The following is a 13,142-nucleotide window of genomic DNA, read 5'->3' as shown; positions in this document are numbered from 1 at the left end:
TTAGTAACTCTGAACATGTGAAACAAGTCTTCTAGCTGCAGCGGTAATAGTAGTAGTAGTAGACTGCATTGCGTGGGCAGAGTTGTGATTTAGTTTTTCGAGTAATGCCGAAAAGAGGGAGCCACTCTGTGTGTGAATGGTCATGTATGTTAATTGTTAGTTGTATGCTAATCAGTTTCAATTGCAGTGCTGTAGAGGTATTGGGGGGTGGTGATGGTGGTAGTAGTAGCAGTAGTAGTAGTGAGAATAGTAGTTATAATATTGCCTTTAGTACCATTTACTACAAGTAGTATAGTTGTGACGGTTGTATTAACAGTAGTAACCATGCTAGCATTTATTTTTTTGATAGGAGTTGTAGTAGTTGTAGTACTATGAGTAATACTAGTAGTTGGAGCTACTTGAAACTAATTGAAATATTTATTCAGAATGTATATACATGCATACATACACTATTACACAAAAATCTGAGAGGCATTTAATATAACATTCAACCACCTGAACAATGCACTTGAAACAGTTGTACACACGTACAACCTAAAGTAAAATGATTACTCTGGTCATTCACTGCTTTACCCTTCACACTCCTATCACTGTCATTACTATTACTGTACATTACATTACTGTAGCAAATAGCAGTTGTAATAGTTGTATAAATAGTGTCTCAGAGTACTGTTAGTTTGTGACTAAGTGACTTGAGATTTCAGTTGAACTGTTTTGCATAATGACTCAGGCTACAGAGCACGTGCTTCTTGAGATGTAGACTTTTGTGGGAGACTTTTCTGAATTTAAACATGAAGAAAATGGCAGACTGAATTTGGCCTGGAGGAGAGCCTCCTCCTGCTTGTTTCCATGGAAATGTTGTTCCTTTGGCTGTTATCTTCCACAGTATATCATAAAACTCGTCTATCTCCATGGAGACTTTTCTGAGTTATGCAGTTTACTTTCCATCTCTACAAAGTTGCATACTGTCACTTTAAATTAAAAAGTGCAAATGTGTTTTTATTTGTCCAGTAGATGTTTCTAGTACAAAAATGGCATTGTATCTATTGTCTCAGGAAAAACTGGAAGGTGAACGATTTTTTGTACAAAGTGGAGAAGACTCGAGGAGAACAGGAGACTCTGAGGTAGAGCTTATTGTTTATTCAAATTTAGACTCTGCAGTAAACTAAACTAGACCCACTCTTTTGTAAATGATAATTGTCTTTAATATTTTCTTTTTGCCCACAGTCTAAACTCCAACCTGCAGCTCACCTTCACTGGATTTTTCCATAAAACAGGTATAGACTATACCACGGTATTTGTATGAACTGAAGGGTAAAATATCAAATAAATAAAACAACTGGATATACAGGGTGTCCATAAAGTTTCTTTACATAAAAAAAATACAAAGGCAATTGATAAGATATATTAATGAGACTTGTTCTATTTTTTTTTTACCTCATTTAATACACCTCAATATGGGTATGTATTGTCTCTGACACTGGATCTGATGACCCGACCTGTTGAGCTGCACTGAAACGTTTGTTTATTATTGTATTGTACTGCTCAATGTGCTTAAATTGTTGATTGATCTATTTTATCTTTTAAGCAATAATCTTGGTTTCTTGATGATAATACAAGAAGCAAAAAGTACTGTTTGTTGTACTTGCGCTTTTAGTACATCAGAGGAGAGAATTGGGTGGCATGAAAACATTTTTGTTGATTTGCTTTTGCAGGACGATCGTGTCAGGACAGTGAGAACGAACAGAACACTGTATCTTTGGAGGTGCTTCTCGTTAAAGTCTGCCACAAAAAGAGAAAGGTAATACTTCAAAACTAATTATTTGTGAATTTTACAAACTTTGTAAGGAAGGATTGGTGACAGAAGATGGTGTATTTGGACTTGCAGAGGAAGGAGAGTGAATATAAAGTTAGAACTTAGATATTAAGTTTGGAATTGCCAGGAATCAGGAGGGCTGAAAAAAAAAACCAAAGCGATTTTTGGATGTAGTGAAACAAGACATGATGTTGGTTGATTTGTGAGAGAGAGACGGAGGGTCAGATTGAGCAGAGGATGCAGAGAGGGTTAGATGGAGCAGAGGATTCACTTTGAATACAAACCCAGGACTAATCTTTACCATCTTCTTATCTTATCTTATCTTCTTATGTCTACTTTCAGGATGTGAGTTGTCCAGTAAAGCACTTCCCAGCAGGTAAAAAGTCTGTCCCCCTGAATCCAGACTGTGGGGTGCAGAGCCGTCAGACCGGAGCCTCTCTTATGGTCCCCAGCTCAGAGTTTGAACCCACAAACCAGCACACAGTCAAGTCCTATTCCCTGCTCTTCAGAGTCTGCTGCCCTGGATTCAGACCGGCCCAGAACCACAGCCTGACCAACGGGGACGCCCTCCACAGCAGAGGTCAGCACACAATGGAGAGAGTTATGTTGGTGTTACTAATGCTATTATCTGGCATTTTAATAGAACATTCATTGGAGTGAAGTGCAATTGCTGTAATGCGTCATGTGTCCTCTCTCCTCATTATAAACATGGATTAAATTACATAGAATACACTTAAATTATTGTTTTAATATACTACTCTGATCAGATCTTTCACGCCACTCTGAGCGGCTGAGACCAATGATTTATGGTTCAATACATGATGGATAGATAACAATTTTTGAGGGTCAGTATTTATTTTATGCATCTTTTCCTTGCTTTCCTTTTGTTATTTTATGGTAATGCAATAAGCTGTAGAAGTTGAATTAATAACTTCTAGGACTGTAAACTCATTACTAAAGTGTCTGATATTTATTTATTGCAGGTCATTTTAGCAAAATTGTACATTTAGAATAGTTTTTTTTGGGGGGGGGGGAATCCCACTTTAGGGTTATTGTGTCAGATGCCTACATTAGTTTCAGTGTTATCGTTTATTGTCTATTTTTATTTGAGCAATATTTCACACTTTAAAATGTGTTGTCGTGACAGGCCTACTGCGCACATTATATCATTTGCCTGCAAGGTTGCACAGTAGGGTATTAAAGGTCTTATGTTATGCAAAATTAATTCTTGTGAGCGTTTAGCCAAGTTAGATTGTTGTTGCCTCCTCAAAAACATACCTGGTGTTGTTTTTTGTTTCATTCACACGTTTAAGTAACCCTTTATTATTAGACTATATCTCCAAAGCTCAAAATGCTCTGTTCCAACTTGTAATGTCACAAAATAGTAATTTTCTTGGCGACTTTTTACCTTTTAGTTCAGCAGAGATTGGCAATTCCAGGGACTTTTTAAACTTCCGTATTTATTTATTTTTTTGTCAATTATAGGTCAATTTATTACAAAAAAAAATGACAAATGAAAAATATGCTTTCTTAGTGTCAGTGGGTTCATCTCTCAGCAGACTGGACCTGTAACTTGGCCTGGTATGGTAGCATCACTTGCTTGTCACTGGAGAAGTTAAAGCCATACTGTGGAACATTTCGAGCATTTCAACCAAAGCAATAAATTCTCTTGGAAATGAGCTGGTGGAAACAAGTTACATAGCGCACCTTTTAAATAAAATCTTAGAATTTTTAAATCTGTGGTTAAATAAATAATCATTGTATACTATTCCTACGATATCACAAACAATATTGGACAGTATTCAGGCTGTACAAGCAGGGAAAATAACATAGTAGTAGTAAAGTTGTGTGTGTTTCAGATTTCTCAGAGGAAACGGTGAACAGGAAGCGGAGGAGCTCTTCTCTCAAAGATGAGACAGAGACAACTTTCGTGGCACAGATGACGGTTTTTGATAAAAACAGGTAAAACTAAGACTCTAATTTCAGTTCAAAATGTTAATTATGCACAGTAGTTTTGGTCATCACCACCATCCAAAACATAAACAACATTTACAAGAGCAGTCAAATATATTCAAATAGAAGTGATTATCTTGGTTTAATTTTATAAATGTAATATTTTTCTTGAAGGAGGCTGCAGCTTCTGGATGGAGAGTATGAGGTGTCTCTGCAGGAGGTGGAGGACAGTCCCATTGGCAAAAAGAGGGCAACATGGGAGACCACGGTGGATGGAAGAGTGCGTATTGGGAATTTATAATTCCATTATGTATCATTATGTAGAAAAAACATTAAATTACTCTTAACTTATATTTAAAAAAAAATCTATATTCAAATTATTAAAGTATACACCCCTTGCTTTGATGAAAAATATTTAGTTATTATGCAAAGCTTTAAGCCATGTTAGAATATTGTAACCTTGATTTGTGTTTTGTTTCATTCACATATGTTTGAGTAACCCCTTATTATTGGTTTGCCTATTACTCTAAAGCTCCAAATGCTCTGTTCCACCTTGTGATGTCATGTTGTGGTAGCTTTCAAGTTAACAGTGACCTTTTACCTTTCATTTAATAGAGATTGGCAATTCCAGGGCTGAAATCATCCAAGTGATTGTATGCATCTAAAATGTAGAAAGTAGTAAAAATATATTTAAAAAAACATTAAATGAGAGGTGTGTCCAAACTTTTGACTGGTAGTGTATGTAGAGAAATTGAAAATCTGATATGCTCTCTTAATTGACCATAGATATGTTTTAAGTATTATAGGCTGCAGTATTCTAGTCCTCCTTTAGCTACTAAACCTGGAATAAATCACAACTAGAGCAGTACTAAAGGACTAAAATGGGCTCTAATCCAGAGCAACCCAGTGTGAACGCAGTCGTAGATTTGGTTTAGACCAGGTTTAATGTTTGACCAATTAATTTTCTGAAAATGTTACACAACCAGCAGGAGCTGGTCAGCTGACCTAGGGGCTCTGGAGTATAGGGCTGCTGTAACTCCCTCAAATAAAGAGGGTCCATAGTGTGCAGACATTCAAACAAACAATTCTTTCACCATCCTCGGGGATAAGTGGAGTAGAGTCTACCAATTGAACTACTGCAGATTTAGGATTCACACTTTTTGGTTTAGTCCAGGTTTACTTCCGGGTATAGTCCGAGTTTATCCCAATTTTGATACGTGTGTGCAAAAGTGAATACAGCTCTGATGAGTTCTTGATGTATGCAATTTTTTACAAATTGATCATTTAAAGTTTAGACCTATTTTTACTTTTGAAACACCTGTTAAAGCTGGTACTATGAAGCCAAATACTTGAAATGTTTGAATTATTGGTCTTATTTCAAGGATTGGACTCACCTAACCTAACCTATTCCTGATGTTTTCCTTTCCAGCGATTGCCTCCATTTGAAAACTTCTCCCAAGGTCCCACTCTTCAGTTCACTCTCCGCTGGACCAGTGACAGTTCAGAGACCCCCTCCGCCCCCACCACAAAACCTCTGTCCACCCGGAACACCGACACCAACCAGGAAGTTAACCAGGAAGTCAACCAGGAAGTTAACTCTGACGTCAACCAGGAAACAAGGACGATAGCATCACCTACACAAGGTAAAAATCATGTGGTGGTTTTACAATAAAAGGTTCATCAGTTAGTATCTACTTTTGTAATTAGAAAATAATACGTCATACTTCCACACACATCAAAATTAGGACTATACTTGGATCTAATCCAAGACCAAACCAAGTCTAGTTCAGAACTAAACAGGGCTCCAACCAGGACTATAACTAAACAGAGTGCAGACATATATTTTTGGACAAATCGCAACTAACCAAGTTTGCAAACTCATTATTGACCTTTGTGTCTTTCAATCATTTCTGAAACATTTCTAAAGTATGTAAATTATTAAATGTATGTATTACCTTTTCTTGTTTTCAGCTGTTAAAGAGTCTGTAAACATGGATGTACAAATGAAAAAAGAGCCCGTCTTGTCTGAACCACGACAGAAACTACGCATCTTCTACCAGGTAAGAGGAACTTGGGAGGGAGGAAGAGGGGTACATGGAAAGCCAGAATGTTATTGGAAACACAAATCCAACTATGATTCTTGTCCAAAAACACATTGTTGATATAAATGTTTTGTCTGTGTTCAGTTCCAGTACAACCACAACACCCGTCAGCAGACCGAGGCCAGAGACGACCTGCACTGCCCCTGGTGCACCATCAACTGTAGGAAACTCTACAGCCTCCTCAAACACCTCAAACTGTCGCACTCACGTTTCATCTTCAACTATGTGGTGAGGGATTATACTACTACTACTAATACTACAACTATAACTACTACCACTACTATGCTTCATATTCAACTACTATACTACTACTACTGGTGTTACTGCTATCACTACTACTACTTCTACTATGCCTAATCTTCATCTATGTGGTGAGGCCTTCTAATAATAATATACCAGTATAAAATAAAGTGCAAATGTGTTACACTTTATAAATGAGTAAAGCCTCAAAGTGCTTCAGGAGGGTCTCAAAAGTAGATTTAAAAAGCTTGCAATAGAGAGTGCTGCTAAGGGTAATTATGGCCAATTCACCAGGAAGCCTTAGGGTCAAGAAAAATTTATCTGAGGGCCACATTTAATCCCCTCGCCATAGGTTGGACATGCGTGGACTGCACTGTAATTTTTTTTTTCGTTCACTCCACACTTTGTAAGCTACTTCTGCACAACTGTTCCAGACAACACTGAAGCGTGGGTCAAATACTGAAGACAAATTAACCTTATTCTACTACTTGCTTCTATTACTACTTATACATGTATTAAAAAAATGTCTCTTTTAATGTTTAACATACAAAACTATTGAAAGCTACCAACTGAATAAAAATATCACTGTTAAATTGTGAAGCAGTGATTTCTTGAGCCCTGTTCTTCACTGTTCCTGTCTCTCCTCAGCCTCACCCTAAAGGCGCTCGGATCGAGGTCTCCATAAACGACTGTTACGACGGCTCTTACGCTGGAAACCCTCAGGACATGCACAGCCAGCCCGGGTTTGCCTTCAGCAGGAACGGGCCGGTCAAACGCACCGCGGTCACTCACTTTCTCGTCTGCAGGTCTGAATACCCTGCTTAGCACAATACAGTTTTATTGTAGAATTTTAGGCAGGGGTGATTCTTAGAGTTCTGTCCTTTTGGTGGTCTTCAGTTGCCTGTCAAATCCTGGCTTCACTCATTGATTCTGCAGAAATCTGCACTAATCTCCTGTGATATTTTTTCACTTAATTTTCTCCAACATGGACGGACCATGTGTGTCCCTGATTGGCTAATCCACCTGTCAATCACGCCCATTTGAAAATAATAGATACTATGACTAACTAGGCCTGTCACAATAACACATTTTGAAGAGCGATATGTTTCTGAAGTAAATATAGAAAAGATAATACTGTATTGAAACCAAACCATAAGCAGAATTACAGGTATCCCCATAAAAGTATTCTACATGTACAGTGTTGTTAAAAAAATATGAATTTTAAGAAATAAATGGGCGAATGCAACACTTATGTAATTACTTTGTATCTATAATGAGTCCTAGAAGTTCATAACTCAACTGTCTACAGCTCAAATCTCATAGTAGTACAGAAAAATAGCCAACATTTTCCACTAACACCCAATAAGTACCCATGATAAATATTGACCCCAAAAAATTATTGTTCCTCATATCACATACTGAAAGATAAGTTGATATAGTAAAAGTTTGCCAGCTGATCCCTCCTTTAGGTTTAGGTTTATGTGTCAAAGGCATAAGTTAGTTTCAATATTATCATTCATCGTGCTCATTTTTAGTCAGTTTAATTTTACGGGGACAGGCCTTTCTACATAAGGCCTACATTTAGTTTTGACCTCACGAGTTTAACTGTGTTCCAGGCCTCGACGGTTAAAGCCGAGTCTTTCCGAGTTCCTGGAGTCTGAGGACGGAGAGCGAGACCAGACCAGGACCTACATCAGCGGACACAACAGGCTGTACTTCCACAGTGACTGCTGTATGCCGCTCCGAGCTCAGGAAATGGACCGGGACAGTGAGGACGAGAGAGACCCTGACTGGCTCAAGGAGAAGACCATTAAGGTACAGCAATGTTTAGGCCCGTTTTAATCCTGTTCAAGCTGAAACCATAGACTGTGTATATGAATGGACATAGCTAACCTGTCAGCCACTGCGTTCAAAAGTGGAAGCGAGCATGGGCGCACTTCTGGCTCCATTGACTCTGGCTCCAATTCACTTTATCTTGAAAAAGTCTCTCTCTATAACTGCTGCTGTCAGTCTCGTCATTTTGGTCTTAGTATTTTTATTTCGCTATTGTGTCCATAAATCAAGATATGAACATAATAACAGATAACTCAGGCGTCGTCCTTTCCCGATGTTGCTCCCGTAAGCTTGAGCAACAGGTTTGACTGACAGCGTTGACACTCCACTTGTTTATACAGGCTGTGGTTGAAACCTGATTCATGGTTTAGGGCGTAGAAAAGAGTATTTGAGAGACACAGACTGGCTCACAATATGTGGCCACCTCCATCACTCGGGACTATGTGGAATAGGGATTGTCCACTATGTTTTTTGTTTTTTTTGCACTGATAGAGATCTGGTGTTTGTATTGCTGTTGTGGCTAATAATCAATATTTGCTGATACTGATATTCAGCTTTGAAATCTACAAGTACAGACCAAATTTATTTAAGTTACATGAATTTGAAAACTTCACTATAACTTATCCATGTTGTGAAACTAATAACAAAATGCATTTTCTGGGATTTACCAGTAATATTTTCACACAAACCGGGCCAGTGCTTAAAAAATACCTGTGGCAAATTCCATCTAAATTCTCAATTTGGGCCCGATCAGATATCAGAGATCACTAATAGAACATCCCTAATGTGGACACAGTTATTTTGTTGCCCATTTGACAGTTTTTCTATCTTTTTGTATCTCTATTGTGATCTTGACTCCAAAGTTATTCACATAATGAGGTTGGCAACTTTTGAGGAGCTATTGTTTTTTTTTTTTCTTGAGGCGGTCTGGACTAGTATTTGAACATTGAATACTAATATCCTAACTGATAATCTGGTTCTTATGCATAAACCAACAAGATTTTGTTTGCAGCAAATTGAAGACTTCACGGACGTCAATGAAGGAGAGAAAGAGATCATGAAGCTCTGGAACCTCCACGTTATGAACACGGGTCAGTGAACACAAGAATTATAACATTAGGAATTTGTTATCTACCAAACCTTTCACAGCTTTTTGGTTAATAAACTACAACAGTAATAATAATACTCTTACCGCTTATGTTGATTCCAGGTTTATCGCAGACAACCAGATGAACACAGCGTGCCTTCTGTTCGCCGATCTCCACGGGTCGTACATCGTCCAGAACGATTTGTGCCGAAACTTCCTCCTTCACTGGTCAGCATGCACGACTTCAACCTCATCACCACGGCAACAATCGACATCGCCATGTCCAAACTCCGGGACATTCACGAAACTGCAAAAACCTAAACTGGATCGGAGTAACAACACAGAGGAGGAAGAGGAGGAGGAGGAGGAAGAGGACTGGAGAGACTGCCGCCGAATCACAACCGGATAATGAGTCGGATGAATTCAAAAACTGCTCGGATGCGCATGAACGGAGCCGAGGCGGAAGACGAGAGATGAAGATATAGAGGAAAAAAAACTTGAACTGTAACTTGTAAAACTTGAATATTTGAATGTTAAATGCTCCTGCCTTAAAACGAGTGGAATTACATGGAAAAGAGTGGCACGGTTATAACGTTTTGTTTAATTGTGAAAAAATATGTTTGGTCCTTTTAGTATGGTCATCTTAAAATGTGAGTAAGATCCTCTAGGTGACTAAGATCTAGAGAAGGTCGTAGGGCTGAGGTTGACTAAACACTTGGCCTATTAATCAATTTGTTGACTAAAAAGGAGGTGTGACAGAAAGCTCTCTAAACTATTCTGTATGTCTGTGTATCTGACCCAAACTGCACTCTCAAGACTACGCCTGCAGGGGGAGTTCATGCAAAAGAACTATTCGTGCAGAAAAAAGTACCAGGACACAACATATTTATATAAAAACAAATTAAAACTTGTCAATCATGAGTTTAATCTTGAATATAAAAGCCAAACAATACTAAAACTGCAGCTAACTCGTTCACTCAATAAACTTTCTGCTGTTGGTGGTTATTTGGATTCTTATGATCTAAATAACCGAACTAAAAGACTAAATGAGCTAAACGACTGCGGGATGACGGTGGCTCAGTGTTTAGAGCAGTGGTCCCTCAATCACAAAGGTCAGAGGATCGATTATTGCTCGGACCAAGTTCTGTTGTTGCGTCCTTTGTCAAGACATTTCTCCCAACTTGCTTAGTATGAAAGTTTTGTGCGAGTGTTGGTGCTGGGTCAAAGGGTCCGATGGCGCAGATTGGCAGCCTCTCTTCTGTTACTCTGCCTCAACTGTGTCTGCAAATATTAGCTTACAATCACTGAATGTGGAGTGAATGCATAGTTATATAGTGAGCACTTTGAGAGGCATTACAAGTATAAGGCAATACTATTATTATTATTATACAGCCCTAGAAGGTTGCAATCACTGCTAAATCAACTTATACACTGAAGAAAGTCAACACATCTTGGTTTTTCTACTACTCAAAAACAAGTCGAAAGTTGTCAGGATTTTCAACAGCGAAAGGAGGAAGTACGAGCTGAAATCTGTCCTAAACAAATCCTTGCTATGGGGGAAAATCAAAGTGTACTCAAGAGAAAGTTAGGTAGTGTTTAATACGATACTAAAAATTTGATACTGAGGAATAGCCTTGAACTCGATACCGATTCTGATACCATAATGATAATCAAAAACTCTTTCTTTAGACAATAGAATGTTATTTTGAACAAATCTTAGTACTTTCTTTTATATTCCCCATGTGGCCTTATATCTGTGTAATCCCTCAGTGTCCAGTAGGTTCCATAGTGGTCCATGGGCGTATACTAGTCTATGTGGTCTTATACTTGTTCTGATACAGCTCAGATCTTTCTAAAGCTATTCAGGAAAGGTTCATTTCTATCCTGTGAATGGGACTTTTTTTTAGTATCGATACCTGCTCAGTTTAGACGATACTAGTTGTAGTATCGATGTAACCTTATAATGATGTAAATGATCATAATCGTGCCACTCGGATCCATTTAAGATTCGCTCCACGTCTTGACCAAGAACTGTAAATATAAAGGACTAGATTTTTTTCATTCATTGTTGCGCATAGATCTAGAAACCAAGTTGTTTTTTTCAACCAACTTCCAAATTTCTACTTATTTATAATGGTGACACCCATCTCCCATCAAATCAAGTTTTTTTTTGCTATTAATTTCAATCCATACCTCCAATTTTCCAGTTTCAAGAGGTGGAAACTGTCAACTTGAAACTTTGTAGAACTCTGTTGCACCAATTTGTTATATTTTGATTCATACCACTTTGTGAAATTCATACAACGTTTTGAAATTTAGTTTTGCAAATATTAAATACATCATTTTGGTTTTAACTGAAGCTGAAGGTCTAAAGGGTCCATATTACGCTATTTTCTGATCTCTGTTATGTTTCCTCATCACAAACATACCTGGAGTTGTATTTTGTTTCATTCACACATGTTTTAACTCACAAACCTACATGTATTATATTTAGGCTGTGTTCTTCTCTCAACCAGAAAAACACTCTGTTCCACCTTGTGATGTCATGTGTAATACAGGAAATGCTTCACTGGTGTTTTCAAACTCCATACACTTCACTACAATCATTTGGTTAATTTCAGCCCTGGAATTTCCAATCTCTACTCAACTAAATGTAAAAGGCAGCTGTTAACTTGAAACCTATTGCTTCGTGACATTGCAAGATGGAGTATTTTGAGCTTTGGAGATGTAGACAGACCAACAATACAGGTTCACTTAAATGTGTGAATGAAGCAAAATCTAAATGGACAAGACGTTGTAGGAATGAAGACATTTGGCTGCTCATCCAAGCTGCTTCTTCACTTCTGGTCAGATTACAGGTGGACACTTGCCTTATATCTGTCTGAAGGGAGCAGATATGTATCAGTGAAACAAAAAAATCCATGTATGTTTTTGACAAGGTAACACCAATTTAACTTTGCTTAAACGCTCTCAAGAGTCCATTTTGTGTAATATAGGACCTTTAAGCACAATTGGGTTTTTTTTGTTTTTTTTCAGGCAGCAACATTTTTCTCTCGATGCTGGATATTTTGGTAATTATGCTGTAAAAAATACAAAAATGTGACATGTTTAATGTAAACAGTCAGCCATTAAGTCTAAAACTACTTGTAAATTGTTGCTTTAAATTTATAGATGGATGTATTTGTATGTTAAAGGATAGAGTAGGTTTTGTTAAAGCTTTGCTAAATTTATTATATGAGTATCTGTGGTTACTGTATTGACTCACAAACCTGAAGTTTACAGTCCATATGGCACGTTAGACAACTAATTTCTATATAACATGATTATATTTAGTTTCAGAAAAAAAATAGGCAAGATAAAGTGTAAAGTTAAGCATTTTATTTCTTTTTTTTTTTTTTTTTTTTTTGTAAGAGAGTGGTTTTATGTCTTCCTTCTGAAGAATTTTCCAGTGTGAGGAAAAACACGTCGTCTTCTGTCTTATTGTGTTCCTAACGGCAGGATCTGGTACATCACTTGTCCATTGAAAATCCCAATCTGCGGATGCGGGACTCTGGGATGAGCACGGGATAAGGGAAGTTTCCTGGATAAGGCTGCTGTGGCACATGATGCTGGTGAGAGGACACCGCCACGATGTTGGATGATTTCTCATTATGTTGGCTTGACTCTGCGCCGGATTCTGATAGACCAATGGCTGTGGACATTGTGGACTTGCATCTACACCCATTGAATAAGACATGACTTGTTGGTTGCAGTAGACGATCGGAATGGACGGGGGTTGTGTTGAAGCAAGTGGTGGTTGAAGCTGGTTCACGTTTGACTCAGGAGCTTGCGGAGGGACCAGTGCAGTGGATTTTGTTGGTTGGCTGGTTATGACGGCTCAGTGGCTGCAGGCCTTGTTGATTTGTGATTTTCTTGATACGGAGAGGACCAGTGGGGTTGAATATTGCTCATTTTCCTGGTTCTGATTCAAAGACAGCAGAAATTCTTCAATTTCCTTAAACACAAGATCCAGTACCGATACATTTGGCTGGTCCTGTGGGTTTTCAGGGTCCAATAGATGTAAATTTTGCTGGTCCTGTGGGTTTTGAAGGTCTAGTTGTGGCACATTTTT

At 38.1% G+C, this 13,142-nt stretch overlaps 1 protein-coding gene across 1 annotated transcript; it reads left to right on the top strand.

Moving 5' to 3' along the window:
- The first annotated feature begins 1,014 nt into the window (after positions 1–1,014).
- On the top strand, positions 1,015–9,440 carry LOC117374735 (polycomb protein suz12-B-like). Its single transcript, XM_055223780.1, has 13 exons — positions 1,015–1,124; positions 1,228–1,277; positions 1,716–1,801; positions 2,159–2,396; positions 3,676–3,778; positions 3,944–4,049; positions 5,199–5,412; positions 5,741–5,829; positions 5,956–6,099; positions 6,760–6,917; positions 7,728–7,926; positions 8,957–9,039; positions 9,155–9,440. Exons 1-13 carry the CDS (start codon positions 1,015–1,017, stop codon positions 9,438–9,440), a joined length of 1,866 nt encoding a protein of 621 aa, XP_055079755.1.
- Positions 9,441–13,142: the final 3,702 nt, after the last annotated feature.

This window comes from Periophthalmus magnuspinnatus, chromosome 8 (genome assembly GCF_009829125.3).
Source record: "Periophthalmus magnuspinnatus isolate fPerMag1 chromosome 8, fPerMag1.2.pri, whole genome shotgun sequence".
In the NCBI taxonomy this organism is placed as follows: domain Eukaryota; kingdom Metazoa; phylum Chordata; class Actinopteri; order Gobiiformes; family Gobiidae; genus Periophthalmus; species Periophthalmus magnuspinnatus.
The sequence above is the reverse complement of the archived record's forward strand: the minus strand, read 5'-3'. Positions and strand labels throughout refer to the sequence as shown.

Excerpts from the sequence above, each read along its gene's own strand:
- LOC117374735 (XM_055223780.1), top strand. The coding sequence starts at position 1,015 with ATGTTTCTAGTACAAAAATGGCATTGTATCTATTGTCTCAGGAAAAAC. Across the intron at positions 1,125-1,227 it reads GGAGAACAGGAGACTCTGAG|TCTAAACTCCAACCTGCAGC; the intron begins GTAGAGCTTATT and ends TTTTGCCCACAG. Across the intron at positions 6,918-7,727 it reads ACTCACTTTCTCGTCTGCAG|GCCTCGACGGTTAAAGCCGA; the intron begins GTCTGAATACCC and ends ACTGTGTTCCAG.